Consider the following 27,535-nt stretch of genomic DNA (forward strand, 5'->3'; position numbering starts at 1 on the left):
CTAAGCAGTAGCTCAGGTGGTGTGTTCACCCTTTCAGAGAGCTTCGTGAAACAATGTTTCAGGTTTTTCCTTATCCTTTATTACAGCCCTTTTTAAGTATGATTCCATTGAGAGAACAATTTAATTGACCCATCATTTCTCCAGATATGACTGAAGACTAAAGTGATTGTGTTTGAAATTGAGATACTTCCTTTTCTTTCTCACCATTTTAATTGATGAAAAACTATAATCAGTCATTATAACCATTTATAACAATTACCAAGAAATATTTAGTATTCATACACTTACTGTAATTATATGGTCATGTTATTTTTATTGCAGTCTGATCCAAATATAAATTTATTAAATAACCTTGATATGCACATTTGCTTTTTTTTTTTTTTTTTTTTTTTGCACTTGAATTTAATCCTATACTCTATTTTTGGAAATATCCCATTGAACAGCAGTTTGAAGATCTGCTGTATATAGTTTGACCTCCCTTTCTTCATATTAGGGTAGCATTTCTCTTCCTCCCCACCCACGCCCAGTAACTGGAAGCATCCTCCAACCTTTGTTTTCCTCTTTTGTAGGCTAGCCTCTGGCCTATGGCAAATCCAGTGGGGTGGAAGTGCCCTTATGGATTATCTGGTTAAACTGAAACAGAGATATAGAAATAGAAACATAATCAATTTGTTGAGAGTGAGAAAGGGATTTTATTTATTGTATTTGATAGTTTTTGATTCACAATTGAAATGTAAAATACAGAAATAAATGTTTATTGAGGGATCTGGCCAGCAACCCACAATGCAACGGGGCTCTCTCTGTTCCCAGGCAGATCGGCAGGTCGAGAAATAAGAGACACACACAAGATAGTGAAAGCTGGGTCCAGGGGGATCACTGCCTTCTGGTCCCATGATGCCGCTAATGCACTGGATATACCAGCATTTATTATTAAGTTTAGTCAGGGCAGGAGTAGGTTAGTGAGGGATTTAGGGTCATTTGATTATGAGGTGAGATGGTCACATGGGGATGAAGTAATTCTTTAACATAACATCTGTATGCAGAAGCACAGTATATGGAGATAGAAATTTACAATATAGTGTGTGCATCAGTAATTTCTAACAGAGCCTTAAAACAGAAACACAGTCTTTCCATAACCTATGATTAGCAAGTTATTAATCAGTAATAACAGTTGTAGCAAAACTGGTTACCAACAATCCGTAGAAACAGGACGTGAAGCTAGACAACCGGTTAGACCAGAAATTCTCAGAAAGGAGTATGCCTTAACCCTAAAGAGGTCTAGAAGAGCCGTGGCAAGATGAGGGTGTTTATAGCCCTGTCTTATCCATATGGACAGGCACCCCCGCATGCATCCGTTTATAGGCTCTCCACAAGGGTCTCATTCTATTCCCAGAGCTATGAACATCTGCTTTTCTGGGACAGGAATCTTGGTGATGTGAAACCTCCCTGACTGCACGTCCATTCATAGGCTCTCTGCAGGGGGAAGCACATCATGCGGTCTTGGCTCATTCTGGCAGTCCAACCTGGCATTGTCTTTACACAATCCTGCATGCAATTTTGTATTTACAATCATCAGGAGCATTTCATCTTTTATTCCATAGCGATAGTTTCAGGGGGTCTCCCTACAAATGTTCCTTTTTTTTCTTTTTGGAAGGAATGTGTAAAGTTTAGTTTTTGTGAAATTGTCAGTTTTAATTGCTCTCTATGCGTATGTATATGTGTGTATGTGGTTTGGGGATTATGGTATAGTATGTGGTTGGGGGTTATGGTATAGTATGTAAGAGTATGTGATATGAAAAATAGGATCGTTTTCAGTTTATTTCATATTGTTTGATCCTCTCAGAACTTATTTGTTTTGTCAGCTGGCCTTCCTTGTAACATGGTGTCGGAATTTTGCATGCATTATTTAATAAGCTCTAGTTCTTTCCTGTTGAACATTTTGTTCAGTTTCTTAGTGATAGTAGATACTGAGTTTAAATTCCAGGGCAGAAAACTTGGAAAGGGGGATATAATGTATAATTACCAACTAATGCAGTGTTCCCAAATACCAACTAATACAGTATTCACAAATACAGTTGTTAGTTTGGCACATGTTCACTAACTTTTTCATCTGACAACATTATTTAATTTAGGATCTTAGAATTTGAACTGCATTGACATAATTGATAATTGGTATTTTTTTTTTTTACAGAGAGGAAAAAGGAAAATGGATGACTGAAAAAATTATTTGTCATTCTTTTAAAATTTATATTTCCTATATCTTTTCTAGGTTGCCGTAGTAAAACTTAAAAATGCAGACAAAGTATTTGCCATGAAAATATTGAATAAATGGGAAATGCTGAAAAGAGCTGAGGTAAGAGTCTTACGTATTGGAATATATAAATATTTTAGAAATATTTTTCAGGAACTATAAAATTACATAGAGCTCATTAAAATTACTTAGTAACATTTTGTCTATGGTGACATTCTTTAAGGCATAAAAGACAAATTCAACACAATTGTGATGTAATTATGATAAAGGTTACAATCCATATGCTAATTTAATATTAGAATACTAAATGGAAACCCTTGTAATGTGGGGCTTATGCAGTTATATTTAAAGGATGTCTGCAAACTACTTTCTTTTATAGAAAGACATTTTGTAGTGGATGATTTCTAACGTGACAACTTGTTTATATTATTCTGTATTTATCTGTATTCTGCTACAAGCAAAAGTCAGCAGGAGTTTTGAACATACCCTCTGGAAATTCTGTTTAATGCTGATTATGCAGTCACTTCATATTTTGTTTTATATTACAGGAGTTGTAGTAAAATCTAGTAGTGCAAGAACTGCCTGCATTTTTATGTAGATTTGAGGGAAGGATTGACTGGAGTGATGTTAAAAATATCCAGCAGCTAGTATGGCCTGGTCAGAACTGATGGCACACATAGATTTGGGGTGGAGTTCTTGGGGGTCCTCTGCTGTGCTGTATCATGGGGAAGGGTTGAATGGGGTAGGCATTCTGGGGCTTCAGGGAAGCAGAACTTAACTGGTGTAGAATTCTGTCAGTATTTTAACTGATAAAAAGTGATACTGATGAGCAGGCTGAGTAATAGCCCTGGAAGTTGGTAAGATTGGTAAGAAAATAACGGGAAATTCGCCCTTAGAAATTTTTATCTGTCAGTACTTGTAGCAACCCGAAGATGAACAAATGTATAGGGAAAAGCAAAAAGGGTTCCCATGATGACAGATGTGGTGGCAGTGAAAGTAAATACTTCATTATTTATTTCTTTGGAGAAATTTGAAAACACAAAGAAGAAACTAATAATCACTTTTGTTCTGTTACCCAGAATTAAACATTTTGGCCAAGTTTTTGGTTTTAGTTTTTTTTTTTAAACTAAAAAAAAAAAAAAGAAAACAAACAAAAACCCTTAGAAGTGAAGCACAAATATATTCTTTGTAAAACAAATAATAGCATATTACAGATAAAGCCAAAGCGTTCTTTTACCACCCAAGTCCATCCTTTCTCTACCTCCCAGAGGTCATTATTTTAAAATACTATTTCTTCATTAAACATTTTTTGTTTGTTTTTATATATTTAGGAGATAAGGTGCAGATTACTTACATGCATATATTGCATTGTGGTGAAGTACCCATCTAGTGAACCCATCACCCAAATAGTGAACATTGTACCCGATAGGCAACTTTTCAACCCTCACCCCCTTCCCACCCTCCCACCTTTTGTAGTCTGCAATGTATTATTCCACTCTGTATGTCCATGTGTACTCATGGTTTAGCTTCCACTTATAAGTGAGAACATGTGGTATTGGGCTTTCTGAGTTTTTTCACTTAGGATAATGATCTCCCGTTCCATTCATGTTGCTGCAGAAGATAAGATTTTATATATGTATATACATGCACACACATACATATATACATATGTGTATACACATACCACATTTGCTTTATTCAGTCCTGTGTTAATGGACAGCAAGACTGATTCTATGACTTTGGTATTGGGAATAGTGCTGTGATAAACATATGAGTACAGGTATCTTTTTGATATAATGATTTTTTTTCCTTTGGGTAGATACCCAGTAGTTAGTGGTATTGCAGGATGAAATGGTAGTTCTGAGAAATCGACGTACTGTTTTCCATAAAGATTATACTGATTTACATTCCTATTAATAATGTATAATTTTTCCTTTTTATCTACATCCCCCCAGAGGTAATTATTGTATAGTAATATCCTGTTTGACAAAGTATCTGGGAGATTTAATGTCGCATGTATCACTGGGATATGTGCTAGCATCCATTACATTCAACACCTTAGTTTTTACTTATAATTTCCCTAAGACTGAATTGCCTTACTGTCACTGGTTGAATTTCTCAAGGAGTAAATACCAAGATTGAGTTTATTGTGCAGATATTTGTTAGGGATTTCTTTTGAGATCAACACCTGTAGAAGGGAAGGGAGGGAAATAGGATTTTTAAAGTTGTCCCATCAGCCTCAGTTGATTCCACTGGGAGCTCTGTAGCAGAAATGGCTCTTGAGAAGTGTCCTACATTGGATCAAAATGTCTAGACCTTTATTCACCTGCCTCTACTAGTCAGTGGACATGGACTACCCCTGAAGGACATGGCCTTGGACTGGTAGGCTTTCTTTAGCTGATGCAAACCCTGAAGGTGTGACAGCATTCCCAGCTGCTAGAGCAACAAATCCTGTTATTACAAAATAGTAAATAATTGTGTTCTGTTTAGCAGAAATAACAGCTGTAGTCAGTTTACTGTTTCAGAGTTAGAACTTTTAAAATTGAATTAAAGTTTGTACTTTTTTTTTAAAATGAAGCTAGATATTTTGGGGAAGAATTGTGAAGAGGACAAATGACTGGGTTAGCTTTCATTACAGCCGAAAGTGGCAAAATCGAAAATAAAACAGTATAATTTAAAATCAAATATTTTATTGAATTAACAAGTATTAATATATTCTGTTTCTGAGACAAGATGGAATAGACTCATTTCTCCCTGTTCTCTGTGAAGTACAGCTAAAGATTCTGGACATTATATATAAAACAAACATTAGAAGAACCCAAAAGGTGGAGAGTATAAGGTAGACCAGCTAGGGACCTCAGGACCTTAGAGTATAAGACCCCTTTTGGAGGTCAGTGTTACGCTGATAGAAAAACCTGACAAGGACCATTCAAAGAAAGTTTAAGATAAATATTCCTCATGCATTTAGATGCAAATATCTTTAACAAAATATTAGCAAATACAAGTCAGCAGTGTGTTAAAAGAATTATATACCATGCCCAAGTGTGATTTATTGTTGGGATGCAAGACTGATTCCATATTTGAAAGGTACTCTCCTCAAACTATTTGAGAAAACTGTTATCTTTCAGGCAGAAATTCTGCATTGAAACTTTTAAGGAAGAATTCACTTTAAAATAGAAATTGTATTTCTATGCTTGAATAAGCATATCTTTTTTAAAAAAAATTTATAAAAACCCTTCTGACCATGACTTATCCATCTTTGGAAAACAAGACCTACCAGTGATGCTTAATAAATTACAAATGAGAAGCAAAATTCCTTTTTTTTAGTTTGTGTATTGTTGATGCTTTAAAACAATTTTTTCAGAGGTTTATGTCCAACTTATTTACCTTATTCTGTTTCAAGCCATATGTCAAATATATAATTAATGAGATATGGGTTACTCAAAGGTGCTAGGAAACCTCCTCTCTTTCTATACCTGGGCAGAAAGGTATAATAATATAATAATTGTCCAGTAATTTCACAGATTTACCATTTACAAACTTTGCTAGTTTATCACCAATAACTGTACGAGTTCATCATTTACAGACTTTGCTAGTTTATCAACAGCCTCCTAAATTAATGAATTAACTACTGCTCTCAATCTGTTCTGTAAATTTTACTTCTTTCTTCACATTTATTCAGTGAGTACTGACTTCGCTCATTAAGAGATGTCCTTACTCATTTCATGAAGAGATGCAGTATAGTTTACAGAAACACTGTCTTGAGAGTTAAACCTTTTAAAAAAATCTTTTAAAAATATTTTTATTTATTTATTGAGGCAGAGTCTTGCTCTGTTGCCCAGGCCGGAGTGCAGTGTTGTGATCTTGGCTCACTGCAACCTCTGCCTCCTGGGCTCAAGGGATCCTCCCACCTTAGCCTGGGAGTAGCTGGGACTACAGGCACATGTCACCACACTCAGCTAATTCTTGTATTTTCTGTAGAAACGGGGTCTCATTGTGTTGCTCAGGCTAGTCTCAAACTCCTGGGCTCAAGTGATCTGCCTGCCTCGGCCTCCCGAAGTGCTGGGATTACAGGTGGAGCCACTGCACTGGGCTGAGAGTTAAACCTTTCCAAGGCTCAATTTTCTCATGTATAAACTGAAGATAATAAGGTCTCATAAATAGGGTAACAGTATATCTTAGTTTATCTGTGACAGTGCTGATTTATGCCTGTTGTTTTATTAGTTTTTCTATTGTTGTTATCCTTGTTCGGCTATTTTTATAATTGTTGTTACTCTTAGTAAAGTACTATACAAAGTAAAAAATGAATAAATGCGAGTTCCCTTTTCTCCTTCAAATACCCCCAGTCCTTCTGTCTTAAGTAGATCATTATTAAGGGTTTCTTATTTATCCTTAACAGAAAATTTTATTATAATGAAATCATATTACAAGGCTGATTTTTCATATTGCTTTTTCACTTAAAATATGTATTAAGTTTTTCCACTTCTGTATATTTAATACATTTATAATATCTCATTCTTAATAGCTTCGTTATACTAAATGGCTCTTTCTCTTTCTGTGTGTGTGTGTGTGTGTGTGTGCGCGTGTGTGTGTGTGTGTATATATATATATTGCTTTTTTTTTTGTTGAGACAGAATCTCGCTCTGTCTCCTAGGCTGGAGTGCAGTGGCGAGATCTCGGCTTACTGCAGCCTCCTCCTCCAGGGTTCAAGTGATTCTCCTGCCTCAGCCTCCCAAGTAGCTGGGATAACAGGCGCCCACCACCACACTTGGCTAATTTTTATATTTTTAGTAGAGACAGAGTTTTGCCATATTGGCCAGCCTGGTCTTGAACTCCTAACCTCAGGTGATCCACCTGCCTCAGCCCCCCATAGTGCTGGGATTACAGGCGTGAGTCACTGTGCCCGGCCTGAATGACTATATTTTTTATTAGGTTGATTTTTTAAGTTTATGGGAATTTAGGTTGTTTCCTTAGTTTCACTATTTTGAACCATGCTATAAAAATATTTATATATATTGGGTAAACTTTTGTGAGTTTATCAGTAGTGTGAATTCTTACAAAGATGAAGTGTCAAACTGTCAATACATTTCATTATTTTACCATTTATCTATCTGCATGTGTTTGACCAAGAGAAATTTCAGAACAAGAGAGAAGCTAGTGCATCAAAACTAGTCATGCTACCCAAAAAGTATATGCCATGTAAAATTTAAAAAAATTTTACTATGAAATGCTGTTAGAGATACTTCTGTGGGCTGCCCTGAGGCACTTCAGCTTGTGTATACTGAAGTTGAAATGATTTCGAGGATAATTTTTACATGAAGGGATTATCATTTGATGCTTGACCTAGAACTTATTCACTCCCTAAATTAAACTCCTTGCTAGTCGAACTCTGGGATTTTAGTCGGGGAGGGGAGACATTTAAACTTTGATAGCTATTGTTCCAATAAAATTATCTTCTATAAAAGTTGGACGGTTATCTTTACATTCATAGTATGTAAACATGTCTGTTTTCTCACACACTTGGCAGTTGTGGATGTTACCAAATTGTTTCTATTTTTAATAAAACTTTTTACTGAAAAATAAGTAAAAATGATACATCTCATGTTTGATTTGGCCATCAAATATATATTAAAATGAAGACTTAAAAGTGAATTGATACCATGGTAATATTTTGAATTCTTAACATTTTACAATTTAAAATTTCACCTGTTTAGATTTTAAAAATGAAAAATGTCCTTTTCCTCAAATATTAGAGAAAGATTCAGTTGTTATTTGAAAGAATTTCTCTGTGATAGTATTCTATGGAAGAGTGAAGTCTTTATTCCTACTAAATGATAAGCCAAAGTAGACATAATCATCAGTGGATTTTGTTTCTTTTTAACTCGTGCTTTCCAAATATCTGTGCAGTTTTGATGTAAAGTATAAGATTGTTAGTCTGATGAGCGCATCTTATGAATATGGTGAAGAGGATCCTGTGTCAGCTTTCCAGAATTACAATTTATGTTTGTAGTCCTTACTAACTTCTGTTTCAACTAGGCATTCCTGTTGCTCTTTATCCCAGCAGTCCATTAAGGATAAAATTTAAATAATATAGACTGAATATTTTTTCAAAAGGAAAACTGTATAACAGTTGAAAACATCACTGTGGCAAGCAGAATGTTTAGATGAACATTTTGAGAAAGTGAGTGAATCTGAGGAAGTGATATGATCTACAGTAGCCCTTCCTACATGTTTGTTGTTAATACATTCTTAGATATCAAATATTCTGTTTTTAAAGGGGGGAGATATTATTTAGTTTGTTTTTTAAAAAGGTAATGAAGTAGATGTTACTATAACCTTTAAGCATGTTGAATCCCCAGAGCACCTTTATGAATATATATATATACCCAAGGTATATGTGCATCATGGTTTGGTTAATATTGATCTAGAACAGGGCTTCTCAACAGGGACTTTATTGACAACTGGGGCCAGATAATTCTTTGTTGGAGGGGTTGTTGTGTGCATTGTAGGTTATTTAGCAGTATCCCTGGCCTCTGCCCACTAAATGCCAGCAGAACCCATCCTTTCCCAATTGTGACAAGCAACTGAGAGCCATGTGATATGTTGAAGCAAAAATGTAGCCTGTGCTTTATACCTAGACTCAGGATTCAAGCCATTGATAGGAATCATTTAATAGCTAGATATTTATGGATAAAATCATGTGATGTCTGGGGTTTGCTTAAAAATATGTATATGCTCCTGTGTGTGTATGGTGCTAGGGGATGGTAGTAAGCGAGTGAGGGTCTAAAAGAAATAAGATTGACCAAGAAAATAATTGTTGAAGTTGAGTACATTAGGAGGCGGGGGTTTTTATTCTAGTTTCTCTACCCTTGTATACGTTTGAAAGTTTATGTTATAAATAGTTTATATTGTTTATTTTCTTATTTTAATTAATGTTTTTGAAGAGACAGTCTTGCTCTGTGGCCCAGGCTAGAGTGCAATGGTGTGATCTTAGCTCACTTCAGCCTTAAACTCCTAGGCTCATGTGATCTTCCTGCCTCAGCCTTCCAAGTAGCTAGGACTACAAAGGTGCATGCCACCAGCCTGGCAGATTTTTTTTTTTCCCCCTGTACAGAGAGGGTCTTGCTGTGTCAGGCAGGCTGGTTTCAAACTTCAGGGCTCAAGTAATCCTCTCACCTCACTTCCCAAAGCATGGGACTGCGGATACGAGCCACCACTCCTGGCCTATTATTTTTATTTTTTAAAAATAATTTTTTTAAACAGTTTAACATAGATTCGAACTCAAAGTTTAATATGTTCTGTTGACTAAAGTTTTTGGAACTTTTTTTAGTTTTGAGTTATTGGTCAAATTAAATAATGAATATTTATTAAATTCTAGCTAGAATGTTTATAAAATTTCAGATTGCTCTTATAGTGAGATAAAGCCAGGAGAAAGTAGTCTCCTAGACTCTGGCAGTCTTTACAAGCTCTCTAAAATGTTAGCAGTAAACCATAACCTCAGGTCAGTTAAATCATAAAACAGGACTTAGTAAGAAGTATGTAAAGTGCTTTCTGTTTTCCCCTTAAAAAGAACCAGAACGGCTAGGTGCGGTGGCTCATGCCTGTAATCCCAGCACTTCAGGAGGCCAAGGCGGGAGGATCACGAGGTCAGGACAGGAAGACCATCCTGGCTAACACAGTGAAACCCCGTCTCTACTGAAAATACAAAAAATTAACTGGGCCTGGTGGCACTCACCTGTAGTCCCAGCTACTTGGGAGGCTAAGGCAGGAGAATTGCTCGAATCCTGGAGGCGGAGGTTGCAGTGAGCTGAGATCGTGCCACTGCACACCAGCCTGGACGACAGAGCAAGAAGAAAGAACCAAAGCATAGTGTTGTAGATTTTAGTAATTTAATTGTTTTGTGTATCATGACTGTTGAATTTACCTTGTGGGAAACAATAATCACTTATTATATATAGCATACTGTATGATAATGTTTTTAGTGTATCTGGAATATGGTGTAGCCATTAAGAAAAAATTAGGTAGATTTCTATGTACTGATATGGAAGGATGTTCAAATTCACTGTTACTTGAAAAAAAAAAAAAAAACAACTTCCAGAGCACTATAATCTCATTTGTATAAAGACCAAAACATATAGGGGAGGTGGAATACCATGTGAATATATAATCTCTGTGTGCACGCATGCATGCTTATATAGACACAGATTTTCTGGAAGGATTCTGACCAAAGAGTTAATAATGGTAACCTCTGGACACAACAGTTGGTCAGTGAAACTATGGGAACATGACTCAGGGAGACTTTTAATTTCTTAGAGTTATCTTTGAAGTTTCTGTCATAGTGTTATTTTTGTTTCTTTTTAGTTAAAAATTAAGGATAATGTATTACAAAATTATGATATATAAAATTAATTTTTAGGCTGGGTATGGTAGCTCATACCTGTAATCCTAGCACTTTGAGGGGGCTGGAAGATTGCTTGAGCCCAGTAGTACGAGACCAACCTGAGCAAGATAGTGAGACCTCGTCTCTAGAAAGAAATTAAAAAATTAGCTGGTCATAGTGGTGTGCACCTGTAGTCCCAGCTACTCGAGAGGCAAAGGTGGGAGGATCACTTCAGCCCAGGAGGCTGGGCTGCAGGGAGCTGTGATCGTAGCACTGTACTCCAACTTGGGCAATAGAGTGAGATCCTGTCTCAAAAAAAAAAAAGTTAAAAAATTATTTTTTATTTTTGTTTATATATTTCTAAGGTTCTCCAGGATATACTTTTATAGTAGTGGAAATATATTCTCAGAATAAACTACAACTTTAAAAAAAAATTTGAAAAACCAATCCATTAGATAAAATGGACAAGGGAAGTGAACAATTAAAAGACAAAGTTCAGGTGTCCAGTAAGTGTATGTAAAGCTATTTATTGCACATGTAATTAGGAATATGTTAATTAAAGGAATAATGATATTATTTCACATCCATCGTGTTGGCAATGTGACTTTTATTTCACTTAAAAGTCTAATAGTGTCATATGTAGTTGAGGATATGGGGAAAAGCAGAGCTTTTATATTCTGGGTGGAGATAGTAATTGGTATAGCACTCAGGAAAGAAAATTGGCTAAATGGTAAAATTGGAATTTGCATTTAGCATTTCTACTTCTAAGTATATACAGTGGAGAAACTCTTGCACATTTGTACAAATATGTTTATTCCACCATTGTATAATAATAATACAAAACTGGAAATAACCTATGTTTCTCCATGGTTATTGCATAAATAAATTATAGTGCATTCAAACAATGGTATGCCATAGCAGTCAAAAGAAGAGCAGTCATTCTTGAGGAAAAAAAAAATCAAATTGCAAAAGGATAGATAAAATTATAACATTCACATAAATTTTTTCGTTTTCTTTTTCTTTGTCTCACCCTGTCACCCAGGTTGGAGTGCAGTGATACCATCTTGGCCCACTGCAACTTGTGCCTCCTGGGTTCAAGCAATTCTCCCGCCTTAGCCTCCTGGGTAGCTGGGATTACAGGTGTATGCCACCACACCCTGTTGATTTTTGTATTTTTTTAGAGACAGGGTTTCGCTATGTTGCTCAGGCTGATCTTGAACTCCTGAGCTCAAGCAGTCTGCCTGCCTCGGCATCCCAGAGTGCTGGGATTACAGGCGTGAGCCACTGCACCTGGCCCATGAACATTTTCAAAACATAAAACAAATCTGTTGTTTATAGACATACACTTGTGATCAAGTCATATAATTGGTGGACTATCCAATGACTTCAAATTATTATTACAACGGGAGAAAGGGAAGAGAATGGGTTCACAGTTTGGAGTAGGAAGGCTACAATTTACATGTTATTTGTTTAAAAAGATCAGAAGTAAATATGGCAAAATGTAGACATTTATATTATCTGGATGATGGGTTGGTCCATGGTTCTTAAATTATTCTGTGTGTTTTTCTGATTATTTTGAACTATAAAAGTGTTTTTTAATATAAAATATATTTTTAAAAGTTACTATTCCAGTAGCCCAGTTTCTGAGGGTGGTTTAAAACTTGTGTTATTGAAATGTCTTATAATATCAGGTGTATTCCTTTTCCATAAGAGAAATAATATAATAAACATAGTAATTCTTTGTATATTTCCTAGTTTTACATAAAGTATACTCTAAAATTTTTCTTTTTGCATTTCAGACAGCATGTTTTCGTGAAGAAAGGGATGTATTAGTGAATGGAGACAATAAATGGATTACAACCTTGCACTATGCTTTCCAGGATGACAATAACTTAGTAAGAATCATTTTTGTATTTCTATATACTTACTATTTTTTTGTTGGAAAAATTAGAATTATTTTTATTTAAACATCGTTTAAATGTAGGTTTTATATAAAAAACCAAACACCACATGTTCTCACTCATAGGTGGGAACTGAACAGTGAGAACACTTGGATACAGGAAGGGGAACATCACACACTGGGGCCTGTCAGGGGGCGAGGGGAGGGGGCAGGGATAGCATTAGGAGATATATGTAATGTAAATGACAAGTTAATGGGTGCACCACACCAGCATGGCACATGTATATATATGTAACAAACCTGCATGTTGTGCACATGTACCCCAGAACTTAAAAGTATAATTTAAAAAAAAAGAAAATTAACAGCATTTCACATAGGGTAAGTTGTTCACTTGATATGTGGTGTTTTTTTTCCTCCCTGGAAATTTGATACCTTTTCATTGGAATTCTTTATGCTTTTTAATAAGCAAGTCGAAGCTAAATCCAAACATTTAATTGCTATTAGTTAAGTTCTGTAGAAGGCCTTCAGGAGTTTTTCATGATACCTTTAATACCAGTACCATTCCTCTTCCCCTGCTTCTGTTAAAGTCCAGCTAGCACTTTAAAATTGTGCTCAAATTCATCTTAAAATAATCATTTCCAGAATTTCCCATTGAAATTAATCTTTCTCATCTCATTTTAACTTTACGTTTTTAAATTATTTGTATTACATAACACGTGTGTATATATCTCTGACTTTTTTTGATACAACTTTAAAAAACATTTAAATAGGCCCGATGTGGTGGCTCACACCTGTAATCCCAGCACTTTGGGAGGCCGAGGCGGGCGGATCATGAGGTCGGGAGATTGAGACCATCCTAGCTAACATGGTGAAACCCCGTCTCTACTAACAATACAAAAAATTAGCCGGGCGTGGTGGCGGGCACCTGTAGTCCCAGCTACTCAGGAGGCTGAGGCAGGAGAATGGCGTGAACCCGGGAGGTGGAGGTTGCAGTGAGCCAAGATCGTGCCACTGCACTCCAGCCTGGATGACAGAGCAAGACTCAGTCTCAAAAAAAAAAAAAAAAAAAAATTTAAATAAGTTACATGGACTGGACCATCTTTAGATAATTTAAAATTAAAGGTTTTTCCAACCCTACTGGAAACAAGGGAAAAAAAATAAAGGTTTATGCAACTCTATAATACTCATGGGGTTTGTCTGATTTCAGGCCAGATCTAGGTGTTCAAATAATGTCATTACTTGTCTTTTATATCCCTTACATGCTTATAAGAATATAATAATGTTTTATTAAACTGCAGATGGTGACCCATTAGTGGGTAATAACATCAATTAAGTCAGTTACAAGCATTTTTTTTTCTTTTCCTTTTTTTTTTTAATTTTAAAGACAGATGATCTTACTCTGTTGCCCAGGCTGGATCTTGCTCTGTTGCCCAATTAGAGCTCACTGCTGCCTCTGACTCCTGGGCTCAAGCAACCCTCCCACCTCAGCCTCTTGAGTAACTGGGACTACAGGTGTGTGCCACTGTGCCCCACAAACTTAATTTTTTTTTTTTTTTTTGGTAAAAATGGGGTCTCAGTTTGTTGCTCAGGCTCATCTTGAGCTCTTGGCTTCAAGTGAGCCTCTCAGCTTGACCTCCTAAGGTGTGTGGATTACAGGCATGAGCCACCATGCCCAGCCATAAGCAACATTTTTGAAGATTAAATAGAATAGAAAATGACAGAGTTAATGACAAGTAATAAGAGTGAATATAGTCTCATGACACATTTATTTTATAATATACTGAATTATCATATAAGCCATATATATTATTGTGGGTTATAGTGAGAATTGTTTAAAAGCCATAGCATAAAGAGTTTTATATGCGCTAGTTGCATAGTTGTTGAACTGAATGTAATGATGTTTTAACTGGATTTAATTTTATTTAATATACAAAATTTTAGGGGTGAATGTATCATGCAAATATAATCTGCATGGGTTTGTTAACAACCTTTGCAAGAGCAGATTAAAACACATCCCACATCTTTGCCTAGAAAAATTATAGCAATGTATCATGATAATTTTCAAAATGTTTTCAAATAATGAATAAAATCCACTATGACATTGCATTCTGTATTAGATAAATGTAACACTGCAGATTTGTGCATTGCTTAAAATTCTACATTTTGGTATAAATATAGAAATAATTATATAATTTTGTAGATATATTAATAGAAGTAAATTACTCAAATACCAAATTTTATATAGCAAAAAAAACCTGAACTGTTAATTATCTCTCTCCTTTCGTTTAGTTTTATTTGCATTCTTTTGTATTTGACATTAGGGTTAACATTTCTTTTTCAAAGACATTTCTCAGGGAAAAATAGTCTGTATATACCACTCAATAATTACTAAAATAGAATTAAAGACATAACTGGAGGAGGAATGAAACACTGTAGCAGTCAAATCTCCTATAACTTGCCAGTGTTTCTTTAGTTTAGGGGAGCCTTCATCATATATTCATCTCAAGAGTCAGAGGTCTTGGTTATCATCAAAGATTTCCTTTTAAACATTTTTACAATATTAGAAAATAAAATCATTTAAAAATGTTGACAAAGCTAATTTTAGATACCATAAAAGGAAATTTTATTATATATAATTATTTTTCAAAGTAATGTTTAACCCTGATAGCTTTTAAATTGCCAAGTAAAGAACATAATTTATAATGTTATACAGTTTGAGAAAGCTGTGGCAAATAACTTTCATTTCTAACCTGTTTACCACTATAGTTTATGAAAAAATTTGCAGTTATAGCAAGTAGACCTTTTGTGTGTTTCAGAAAAAGGCACATAATTTAATGAATGGTAGATATGTGATTAGATCATTTTTTTTCTTTAAAAAAGCTCGTTAAATACAAAGCTGCTTAGTTATGTCAACATTGACACATAAAATTTTTATCACTTACATAACACTAGAATATAATGAACCAGTGAAATTTGTTCCTTCTGTACTTTCTTATTCATTGTTTCCTGATTAGTTATTTTATGGTTGAGGAAAAAAAGGAAAATACCTTGAATTGACATATGTAACTTGTTTAAAAGGTGAAAGATACTTGAATTTTAAATTAATTGCAGTAACTCATATGAACTCTAAATTCTTTATAGGAATCCAATTTGTGAAGACAGAAATTATTAGAAAAGTATCTTTTTTTAGAAAAGTATTTTTTAATAGTAAAAAAAAGAAAGCAAGGAGGAATAACTATAAGGTGAGCCTCTAAAGCTTAACTGTTAATCTCTTTGTTATGGCAGCATGGGAATTAAAAGAGTTTCCTGATATTCCTACGAAGACTTCTAGAATCATATCTGTTCTTTGAAATGCTCATTTTGGGACACATAACTCGTTTATTGCATGTTTTCAGATGTTTTAGCATTCTTTCCTTGGACTGAAAACAATCCCCAAAGCTGTGATGGTCTTTTTAGTAATCCGACCAGCGATTCCTAAAATCAGTGATTGTTGCTTTGGCTTTCATTTCCCTAATGACTGTTGAAGTTCAGCATGTATTAATTGGCTGATCGTGTTGCCTCTTATGTGAATTATCTGTTAATATTCTTAGCCTAGTTTTGTTGGATTGTTTGTCCCTCTCTTAATAGTTGGTAGGGGCTCTTTATGTTAGGATTATATCTTTGACCTATTATGAATATTACCTCTCAGTGTATGTTTTTTAAAAACTTATTTAAAGATGCCTTAGCTACATTGGGTAATATTTTCAAAGTAGTTTGTGATTAGGAGTACCAGATATTCAATTTTACTATAAAATTAACCGATCTGAACAATATGATATTATAATAATATAGGAATAGGTAACCATAGCAGAATAGATTATCTAGGAACAGATATGAGTATATTTGGGATCTTAAAATATGATGAAGGGACGTTTCATTTGAATTGAGGAGAAAGAATGGATTATCTAGTCATTTTAGACTTTTAGTCTTACAGACTCTGTCTATAAGAAAATAGTCTTCACACTTTAATCAAAAGTAAATTGTCAGGATAGGGTCAGTTCAACGTTAGACCAGCCCAGCATGGTGGCTCACGCCTGTAATCCCAGCACTTTGGGAAGCCGAGGTGGGCAGATCACAAGGTCAGGAGATCAAGACCATCCTGGCCAACATGGTGAAACCCCGTCTCTACTAAAAATACAAAAATTAGCTGGGTATGGTGTCGCATGCCTGTAATCCCAGCTACTTGGGAGGCTGAGGCATGAGAATCACTTGAACCCAGGAGTCGGGGGTTGCAGTGAGCCAAGATCGTGCCACTGCACTGCAGCCTGGCGACAGAGCAAGACTGTCTCAAAACAAACAAACAAAAACGTTGGACCTAGTAAATACAGCAAGTAGACCAAAGACCAGGATTTTAAATACATTCTGCTTCCCTAATTTTCAAGACTTTAAATATGTGAAATTAGTTTCTTTGGTTTAACACACATTTACTATGTTTATAATTTTAACATACAGTAATAAAAGGAATTTGAATTTTTTCAAGACTCTTTAAATCTTAATGTCAAGTCAGTAATATCCCTGAAACAATATCTTTATTCTGTAATAAAACCTTAATTTCAAGGCATTATTAATGACCTTCACGTGTCTTATACTCACTAGCCTTCATGCTAAGTGCTACGTTATCATTATTATACTTATGATATGTCTGTATATAATAATGAAATGTCACAGAGATTAATTTTTCAACTTCCACTTACAACATGGAGTCAGTATTTGAATACAGGTTTCTCTGACTACAATACCCATTTTTCCACTATGTCTAGTTTTCTCCCTCACTTAAAAATAATATATAATATACACACAAATACACATGTGTATGTAATACATGTTTATAAAGCGATGTAGAACATAAAGTTATAACATCAGCTGTAATCTAACAACCTAGAGAATCCCAGTGAACAGTTTGATGTACTATCCTCATTGTTTCTTTTTTGGCACACCCACATACATACCCATAAGCATCCATATCTAAAATTAGTTGGCATCTGTTTATTATATACACCTGACAAAAGCTCATCCTGATATTTACAGTATTAGAAATGGGAAGAGAAACATATGGTGAGAATTACTATATTCTACATAGTAGTGGTTTCTAAATGCTGATCTATAGACTGATGCTGGTTCTAATAAAGTTCTTACTGATCCAAGGTAAAATAAGGAAAACATAATGATGATGAATACGAATTTCTTTCAATGTAGGGACGATACTGTATTCAAATTTTTTCTTTTATTGTTTTTTTTTTGAGGGGGTGTGGATTCAAATGTTCGTTATTCTAAAATCTTGGAAAGCTGTGTTCCATTGTTGGAAGATGATAATGATGATATTATCTCTTTGCAAAATACAGCAAGAAGAATGGTAACCCTGTGTTGTTCTCTGCCCCAGTCTTTAAAAGTTTTGTTTTACTGCGGTATGAAATTTAGAAGTTTTGTAATGACTGCTGATCATCATCTTACACAGTTTCTTGTTAATTAGCTGCATATGTAATTAACTGCATAAATATTTGACCCAGTCCTGTTTGACCTTGGGATACAGTATATTAATCTTTCACCCTTATTAGTTTACTGAGTACATTTTATTTTTTTCATTCACAGTACCTGGTTATGGATTATTATGTTGGTGGGGATTTGCTTACTTTACTCAGCAAATTTGAAGATAGATTGCCTGAAGATATGGCTCGATTTTACTTGGCTGAGATGGTGATAGCAATTGACTCAGTTCATCAGCTACATTATGTACACAGGTAAGACAGTCCTTCATTGTACCTGACTGTGAGTTACTATGTAATATCTAGCAACAAAGGTCTATTTCTTGCCAGATTTATGAATTATGGTCTTGGGTACTTTTATCGTCAACCAAAAAAAATTATTTTCAGATGATTTTGGTTGTTTTGCTTTGTTGTTATTTGTCAGCATTACAGAACCGATGTGCCTGCTTATACATGCATGTACGTGTATAGGATCTAAAAGTTCTCACTCCTAGAATAGTAGACAATGGAGACTAGGAACGGTGGGAGGAGGTGAGGGATGAGAAATTGCCTATGGGTACAGGGTACACTATCAAGTGATGGGTACGCTGTATTGCATACCTCACAACTACACAATATGTCCATGTAGCAAAACTGCACTTGTACCCCCTAAATCTGTTTTTTAAAAAAGTTCTCACTTCCAGTCAGCATTTCTAGAAACCACTTCTTTAAAAACCGCTCTTGTTTAAATGTACATATGAATTCCATCTCAAAAGGAGTATGTATTGGTCAGTTTTCTTATAGTTGAGTCTTATATATTTAAATTAGCTGGAATTCTAGACCATAAGTCATAACTTCATTTGCTAAATAAGTCCTGTATTATATATTTTATGTTTCTCAAGAAAATACTTTCAAGGATTGTATGTGTCAAAAGAGATTTTTTGTATGAAAGTGATAATTTTGATGTTCATGGAGTAATTTCTTATAAACTATTAATAATTTACATTTAAAAAATTTAAAAATACCAACATGAATTTGGAAGGACACACAAAAAGTAAGAAATAAATTAAGGATATATGGGATGATTGAAAAGGTACCCTCACAATTTTTTTTTTTTTTTTTTTTTGAGAGGGAGTCTCACTCTGTCGCCCAGGCTGGAGTGCAGTTGCCGGATCTCAGCTCACTGCAAGCTCCGCCTCCTGAGTTCACGCCTTTCTCCTGCCTCAGCCTCCCGAGTAGCTGGGACTACAGGTGCCGCCACCATGCCCGGCTAATTTTTTGTATTTTTTAGTAGAGACGGGGTTTCGCTGTGTTAGCCAGGATGGTCTTGATCTCCTGACCTCGTGATCCGCCCGTCTCGGCCTCCCAAAGTGCTGGGATTACAGGCTTGAGCCACCGCGCCCGGCCAAGTACCCTCACATTTTAAGAGGAAAGTAGGAAAGAGCAGAACGTTGTTGGTGAATTAATCATTCAAATGAGAGTATCTTTGGATAGTGCAAAATGTGAGAAAGAGAAAGGTGCTGAGGAGAAGTAGGTAAAGGGATACTGCCAAGTTAGAAATAAACTAAACCATTTTCTAAGAGTGCTTTTCAAACTTTGGCATGCATCTGAATCCTGTGGAGGAAGCCTGGTTGAAACCCAGATTGTTGAGTCAGCTACAGAAGTGCTAATTCAGTGGGTTGGGTGGGGCTGGGGAATTGCCATCTCTAACAAGTTCCCAGGTGGTGATGCTGCTGCTGGTATAGTGACCACACTCCGAGAACTATGCTCTAAGACAGCAGTGACTGTTTCTTTTAAGTTTTGCGTGGTGAGAGTGATCTTTGAGAAGAACATGAATGTGGCAGGAATAGAATGTTTCTGTTTCGGTGTTTGCTTTTTAAGATGTGAGTGTCTTAATCGCTGTTTTATTCAATTAGTATTGAAGTTCTAAGACATTATTAAAGGAAGAATAATTAAACAATTTATATTTTATCATATCTCTGTTTGGCTCTTGCCTATTCATGTGCTTTTCTCTGTGGGTATCTGATTGTCCATAGTTTTCATTGAAAATAAAGATATGGAAATGCTTTGAAAATTGTAAAGGACAATGCAGTTTTTGTTTTTGTTTTTGTTTTTTAATTTAAATTTTTGTAGAGATGGGGGTCTCACTGTGTTGCTCAGGCTGGTCTAGAACTCCTGGACTCAAGTGATCCTGCCACTTCAGCTTCCCAAAGTGTTGGGATTAAAGGCATAAGCTACCGCTCCTGGCCACAGTGCAGCTTTAAAGATGGTATTGTGGTCTCAGGAGTCACTTATAGAATGAGAAACCAAAATGCTATTTTGTGGTTTAAACAGTAATCCAAAATCCTAGCTGAGGACTATCATTTAAAAATACTTACAGAAAATACTATTCCGTTGAGTATTTGAAGAATGTTACAAAACATAGAGTCTTAGGCTTGTGGAATTGAGAGACTTTACCCAGTTTATATGTAATTCTTGACAAAGAATAACTACTTCTGAAAATTATATGCCTCGATTGATGAAAGTAAATATGAGGTATTTGTAATATCTTTCATTCTGCCAGACTTGTTAGAGATACTGTTTTTTGGACTGAAAACCATTTCAACCTTGAGCTATGCTTAAGTACATTTAATTTTACAAGGTACTTTTAAATGAATCATATTTATTCCATGGTTGGGCAGCTCTAATATTATAAAATTTTATTTTATATTAGCTGAATTTCTTTTCTTTATTTTTTTTGAGACAGAGTTTCATTCTTGTTGCCCAAACTGGAGTGCCCTGGTGCAATCTTGGCTCAGCACAACCTTTGCCTCCTGGGTTAAAGCAATTCTCCTGCCTCAGCTCCCAAGTAGCTGGGATTACATGCACCATGAAGCCTGGCTAATTTTTTGTACTTTTAGAAAACCCGTAGAGACGGGTTTTCTCTATGTTGGTCAGGTTGGTCTTGAACTCCCTACCTCAGGTGATCTGCCCGCCTCGGCCTCCGAACGTGCTGGGATTACAGGCATGAGCCACCACTCCCGGCCTTGAATTTCTTTTTATTTTAGTCATTGGTCCTAGTTTTGCTTTTAGAGTCACATATAATTTATGTCTCTTCTATTTATCATGCTTTCTGAAGTCTTCTTTAGGTTAAACATCTGAACATCTCTAGTTTCTCTGTTATCACAATCTGAATACACTTCCTATCTTCCTTGTCTTAACCCCACGCCACACACTCTGCCCATTCCCACACCTCTTCTCCCTCCCTCCTTTTCTTTCCTTTTACCTTTCCGTGGATGCTCCATTGTGTTAATGCTCTTCTTAAAATGTTTTTCTCATTTTCTGGATAGATTATTTTCAGCAAATGCTTTACTGAGGAAATATTTTTTGAGTCCTCTTTTATAAGTAACATGCTAAAACTATGTGGAATTGTAAGTAAGTAGGTATAGCATATAGTTGTGGCTTTTGAAAAGGTTTCAGTTGTTTGGAGACACAAAACCTGAGAGAGAAATAAAACTTAAAATGCCACAAGTTAAATAATCATTTAGGGCCAAACTGACAGAGTGAGTCCAGACTGTGGATTGCTAAATGAGTTATACAAGCAAGTTACAGTGAGCTCAAGAAATGAGTAATAAGTTTATTTCTAATGATCAGTTCTAGTCCTTTTTTTTTTTTTTTTTTTTTTTAACTCTTTGTGCTATTCACTGTATTCCAACACAAATTCTGTGATTTAGATGTCATCTAAAATGGGTGTTGCCCCATTTTATAGATGAGGAAACCCAGCTTCAGATACATTAGTTAGTAAGTAGCATAGCCTAGATTAAAATCTAAGTTAGGCTTGTTACCAGATTTATGTTCTTTGTACAACATCGTGTTTTTCATAGAAGACTTTAATGGTGGGGCTTTGAAGAATGAGAAGACTGTATGTAGGCAGATAGGAAGGCATTCAAGATAAGTGAATGGTAGGAGAAAAGCACATAAGCAGGCAAATGGTAGTTTTGGAAAATACTTAATAGACTAGTTTGGCTAGAGAAAAGAGTGCATGTTGAGTTTAGTAGGAGATTAATTTGTAAAGACAGATTTTGGTTCTTATCATGGAACTCTTGAATGTTACAGACTCTGTATCTTGGTAGCTAATAAACTACAATGAATTTTAGGCAACGAAATGTTAAGTTATTTTGTGGTAAACTTCATGTCTTCATGTCTTAGAGTTTTATGAAATTTATCAAATTTCCTAATGTTTTATAATTCATGAACTTAAAATATAGGAAAGTGGAGAATACAGAAAGGGAATAGTGAGACTCATGTATTTAAGGAAGGAAATACTCTCCTTTTTCTTGTGTTCTTTTTAAGGAAATTTATTTCTAGACTTATAAAAGTGTGTTGTTTGTCTTCTATCAGCACAAAAACTTGCATATGAAAAATTTGCACAAAGGTTTAACAGGAGCAATGGAAAGTAGTAAATGGTAGGAATAATTAAAGTAAAATATTTTCTAATGACATTGAGTAGTCAAAAAGCAGTGGACTAGGAATCAGAAGATTTAATTCCATCACCTATCAGATTCCCCATCTGTTAAAGGAGGATAATAAATGACGTTTACTCTGCTTGTTTTGCCAGGGTATTGGGAAGGTGAGATGAAATGTGTATATGAAAATGTTTTGACAGTATAGAAAATACGCCATTGCAATTAGGGAAACATCTTTTTGAATTATAAATTTGAAGCATTAAAATTGTTATAAATAAAATAGTTTCATCCTTCAGTTCTATAATTCTAAATACATTTTTCTGTCTAGGTCTATTGAGAATATTTCTTATACTTCCTTAGTTTTCATTTCTGATTTTCCCTTCCTTTCTTTGGGCAGCATTTTTCATAAGCTTTTGTGTGTGCTAAATTTTATTTAAGAAATGCGGGGATATAAGCATATATTTCTAAATTTGCTTGCATTTCCTAAGGAAAGTTTTACAACTGCTAGAATGCACTGGCAGTTGTAAAAATGGTTGCCTAAAGAGACTAGGGTGGAGAGAAAATGGGATGGATGGGGTAGGAATCAGAGCTCAATTTCTAAGTGAATACACTTTCATATATACTTTTTAAATTAATAAACTTTCTTATTTACAGCAGTTTTAGGATCATAGAAAAATTGAGTGGAAAGTATAGCGTTCCCCTTAGACCTCCTCCTGCCCACCACACACACATGCACAGCCTCCCCCACTATCAACATGCCTTACCAGAGTGTGGCACATTTGTTAACATCGATGACTCTTCATTATCACCTAAGTCCATAGTTTACATGTTTACATTCGTGTTCTCTGTTGGTGTTGTACATTCTATGGGCTTTGACAAATGCAGAACAACGTGTATCCACCATAATAGTATTATGCGGAATAATTTTACTGCCATAAAAATGTTCTGTGTTCCACCTCTTTATTCCTCCCTTCCCGCTAACCCCAGGACATGACTGATCTTTTTGCTGTCTCATAGGTTTGCCTTTTCTGGAATATCATATAGTTGGAATCATGCAGTTTATAGCCTTTTCAGATCGGCTTCTCTTGCTTAGCAATATTTAAGGTGTGACAGCTCATTGCTTTTTAGTGAGTAACATTCTATTGTCTGCATGTACCACAGTTTATCCATTTACCTACTTAAGGACATCTTGGTTGCTTCTAAGTTTTGGCAATTGTGAATGAAGCTGCATTTTATATGATTGCTTTTTTTTCCTCTCTCGTTTTAGCATTTCAATTATACTTCTATTTTTTAACTTTTCTTAATGGTTACCCTAGAGTTTGCAATATAAATTTACAACTAATGTCAGCCCACTTTGAAATAATATGGTGCTGCTTCATGGATAGTGAAGTACCTTGTAATAACAGAGTAATCCTGTTTCCTCGTTTTTGTCCCTTGTATCATTGCTGTCATTTATTTCATGCATAAGTAAGAATTCATATTTGAATACATCGTTGCCATTCTTTTGAACAAACTGTTATCTTTTAGATTAATTAAAAATAAAAGATAAAAGTTTTTATTTTGCCTTCACTTATTCATTCTCTGATGCTGGTCCTCTCTTTACATAGTTCTGTTTCTGATTTATATCATTTTTCTTCTTTTTGAAGAACTTTTAAATTTTTCCTGAAAAGTAGTTTTCCTGGCAACAAATTCCCTCAATTTTTGTTTTTATCTGAGAAAGTATTTCTCTTTCACTTTTGAAGGGTAATTTTGCAGCATATGAAATCATAGGTTGGTGAGGTTTTTTTTTCTTCTTCTTCTTTTAAATATTTCACTTCACTCTCTTCTTACTTGCATGGTTTCTAAGGAATCAGATATAATTGTTATCTTTGTTCCTCTATACGTAAGTTGTTTTTTGCCCCTGGCTTCTTTCAGGATTTTTTTCTTTCTTTTTTTTTTTTTTTTTTGTATTCTGTAGTTTGAAAATGGTGTACCTAGGTATAGTTAGTTTTTTTTGGGGGGGTGGGGGGTTGCATTTATCCTGCTTGATACTTTTTGAATTTCCTGACTCTGTGGTTTGATGTAGGAAAATTTTGGGAAATTCTCAGACATTATTGCTTCATTCCCTTTCCTTCTAGTATTCCCATTGCATGTAACTTATACCTTTTGTAGTAATCCCACAGTTCTTGGATATTCTGTTCTGTTTTTTTTTTTTTTTTTTTTTTTTTTTCTCCCAGTCTTCTCTTTGCTTTTTTCGTTTTGAAGCTCAGAGATTCTTTCCTAAGTGGTGTCTGGTCTACTAACGAGCTCATCAAAAGTATTATTTATTTATGTTACAGTGTTTTTGATCTCTAACAGTTCTGATTCTTTCTTAGACTTTCCATCTTATTTATCTGTTCTTGCGTGTTGCGTACTTTAACCATAAAGTCTTTAACATATCAAAAATAGTTTTTAAAATTCCTGGTCTGATAATTGCAACATTGTTGCCATATCTGACTATCATTTTGATGTCTGTCCAGTCTCTTTGTCCCATTTTTAGTATGCCTTATAATTTTTTGTTGAAAGGCAGATATGTTGTTAACCTTAAATAACAAGATTAGAAAATACGTATAGACTTTGAGCCCAAAGCTTGAGGATGGCCAAGCTTTTGCCTAATAAATTTTGCGTGCCTCACATAGCTCAGACAGCTTTGAGCTCTTTTTCTTTTCTCAATATATTGGGCAAAAGGAATTGCAATAAGTAGGCTTTGAGTGATGTAGTGGCAAGGGACGTGTGTGTGCATGTATGTGTTGGTAAGGGGCCATTCTGTAGTCCTATGATTAGGTCCCAATCTTTAGTGAGGCTGTGAGACTGCACTGTGAACACCAGGGCTTCTCAGCTTCTCAGTACTCCTGCCACCTCTGTACCTCCCTTCCTGCCTTCCTGCTTAGTTGGGACAGGATGGCTAGAAGGTGCCAGACTTGGGTACTGCCCCTCCTTCTGGAAGGTTAGTCTCTGATAATACCCCAGCAGGTTAGGCTCTGAAAAATTCCAGACAAGTTAGACTCTGGTAAAATAGTTTCTCCTGAGGGCAGGCCTTTTTAAGAAGAGAATACTCTGGCATATTTCAGAATGCAGCAGAGATTCTCTTTTCTCCTCCCTCTGTTGGAAGCATGAAGGTATGTTTCTCTGGTATTCACTATGAGGACATGGTTGAGCTCTTGGTGGTAAAACTCAAAAATAAATGTGGGGCCTCCCTATGACTGGGCCATCTTTGGAGTTTTTAATCTTTCAGGCTTGTCCACACTGAACCTGCAGCAATTCTTTAATCACAGTTTAGGTTTTCCTAACCAGGCACTGGTTCCCTGCAAGGTTTCTGCTATAGGTTTTTAAACTGCCAAGTTGTGATTCTCCATAACCACCTGTCTGTCCAATTTGGGGACAACAGTTTGCCCTGTGACCTTACTTCTCTTACATATCTAAGACGAGTTGTTGATTTTTCAGTTCGTTCAGGGTTTTACTTTTTCTTAGGACGCTGTGGTGACTTCTGGACTCCTTACATACTGGAAGTGGAAATCTCCCCATAATCTTTTAAAACTTAAATTTCAAAACAACATGTTTTATCATTGTGATACGGCTCCGATGAATGGAGGAACACCAGATTCTTCCTCTTGAGTCGAATTAGAAAAAAACAACACGGACACACGTGGAGTAATTTTAAGGAGCAGGGAGTTTAATAGGCAAGGGAGAAGAGGGAGGAAAGAAAGAAAAAGCTCCCCTCTACAGAGACAGAGGAAGGGGGGCTCCAAAGCCACGAGACAGAACCCCGCTTTCAGGTAGTATCAGCCAGCTATATTGGATGGCTGGAGGAGGTGGTGTCTGATTTGCATAGAGCTCAGGGGATTGGTTTGACCTGGCATTTCATGCACATAGCCCGTGAAAAAACTGGCCCTCCCACCCTCTCTTTTTAATATGCAAATGCAGGGTGCCATGATGTTTCACACACGTGGGGATATGTGGGAGCAGCCATACTGCCAGGCACATGTTAGGGCAAGGGCAAGAGGACAACGGATGGTAATGGTAATGGCTGTGTTAGGTGGACCCCGTTTCTAATGGCTAACATTTGCATATCAAAGGTTGCCAGCCAGAGTCTAAGACCCAAGGCTTTCGTGCTAGATAAGAGCTGGAAAAATCTTCCAAGGACCCCTTTTTTTCCTATCTGCCTAAAATAATTTCTTAGTAACTCATACCTCAATTGAGGGTACAGCAACTAGGAACTTTTGGTTAAAAAAAAAAAGTTCTCTTGAAAGATGAAAAGATTTCCAAAGATGCTAATGAAAGTGTTAAATGACTACCTGGAAAAATAACAGCTTATTTTATTGAGAAACCTAAGAATGTTATGATGATAAACACTCAAAGGGGCTATTACTATTGTTTTCTACTGAGAATTACCCCAGTAGCCTTCTCCCTTTTGAAGGAGGCAGGGAAATGATGCAGTGGTATTGAAGAGTGAAGAAAAATGATATTAATAGAGCAGCTAATAATACTGGTGAGTACTGTTTGGAGGAATTAGAAATAATGAGTGGCTAGTAGATTTGAAATGCTTTAAACGTTAAAGATGTCAGTTCTTCCCAAATTGATCTACAGGCTTAGTCTTTATTCTTTTTTTTTTTTTCATGTTCTTTCGTGAGGTAGCAAATCTATAGGTTTAATGCAATCTCTCAAAATCCTAGCAAGATTTCTTTAGATAGAGACAAGCTTATTTTAAGTTTTATGTGGAAAGGCAATAGAACTGGAGTAGTTAAAAGGATTTTGAAAAGGGAGAATAAAGTGGAAAGAATCACTCTACCAGATATTAAGCCATACTGTATTGCCACCTTAAGACCAAGAGATAATTGCGATGTAATAAGTACACAGTACCAGACCTAGGCTAACACAGGTATTTCCAACTGATTTTGAGAAAAGTGCAAAAGCAAAAATAATCTTCAACAAATGGTGCTCAAATAAGAGACCAAAAAAAAAAAAAAAAAAAGCCCAAATAACTTCCCCAAAGCTCTCATAAATACAAAAATTTATTCAAAATGGGTCAGGGATTTAAAT

At 35.6% G+C, this 27,535-nt stretch overlaps 1 protein-coding gene across 16 annotated transcripts in view; it reads left to right on the top strand.

Annotated features, from left to right (window-relative positions):
- CDC42BPA (CDC42 binding protein kinase alpha) overlaps positions 1-27,535 on the top strand; it is a 322,506-nt gene that overhangs the window by 102,761 nt on the left and 192,210 nt on the right. For all 16 annotated transcript variants that reach the window (XR_012091165.1, XM_007988230.3, XM_037985490.2 and 13 more), the window contains 3 exons: positions 2,270-2,353; positions 12,431-12,526; positions 18,160-18,308. Coding sequence is in view for 15 of the 16 variants with exons in the window: in XM_007988230.3 (XP_007986421.2) it covers positions 2,270-2,353; positions 12,431-12,526; positions 18,160-18,308 (329 nt within the window). In the remaining variant the exon portion in view is untranslated. The remainder of the gene's footprint in view (positions 1-2,269; positions 2,354-12,430; positions 12,527-18,159; positions 18,309-27,535) is intronic.

The sequence above is a fragment of the Chlorocebus sabaeus genome, chromosome 25, assembly GCF_047675955.1.
Source record: "Chlorocebus sabaeus isolate Y175 chromosome 25, mChlSab1.0.hap1, whole genome shotgun sequence".
NCBI classification, from domain to species: domain Eukaryota; kingdom Metazoa; phylum Chordata; class Mammalia; order Primates; family Cercopithecidae; genus Chlorocebus; species Chlorocebus sabaeus.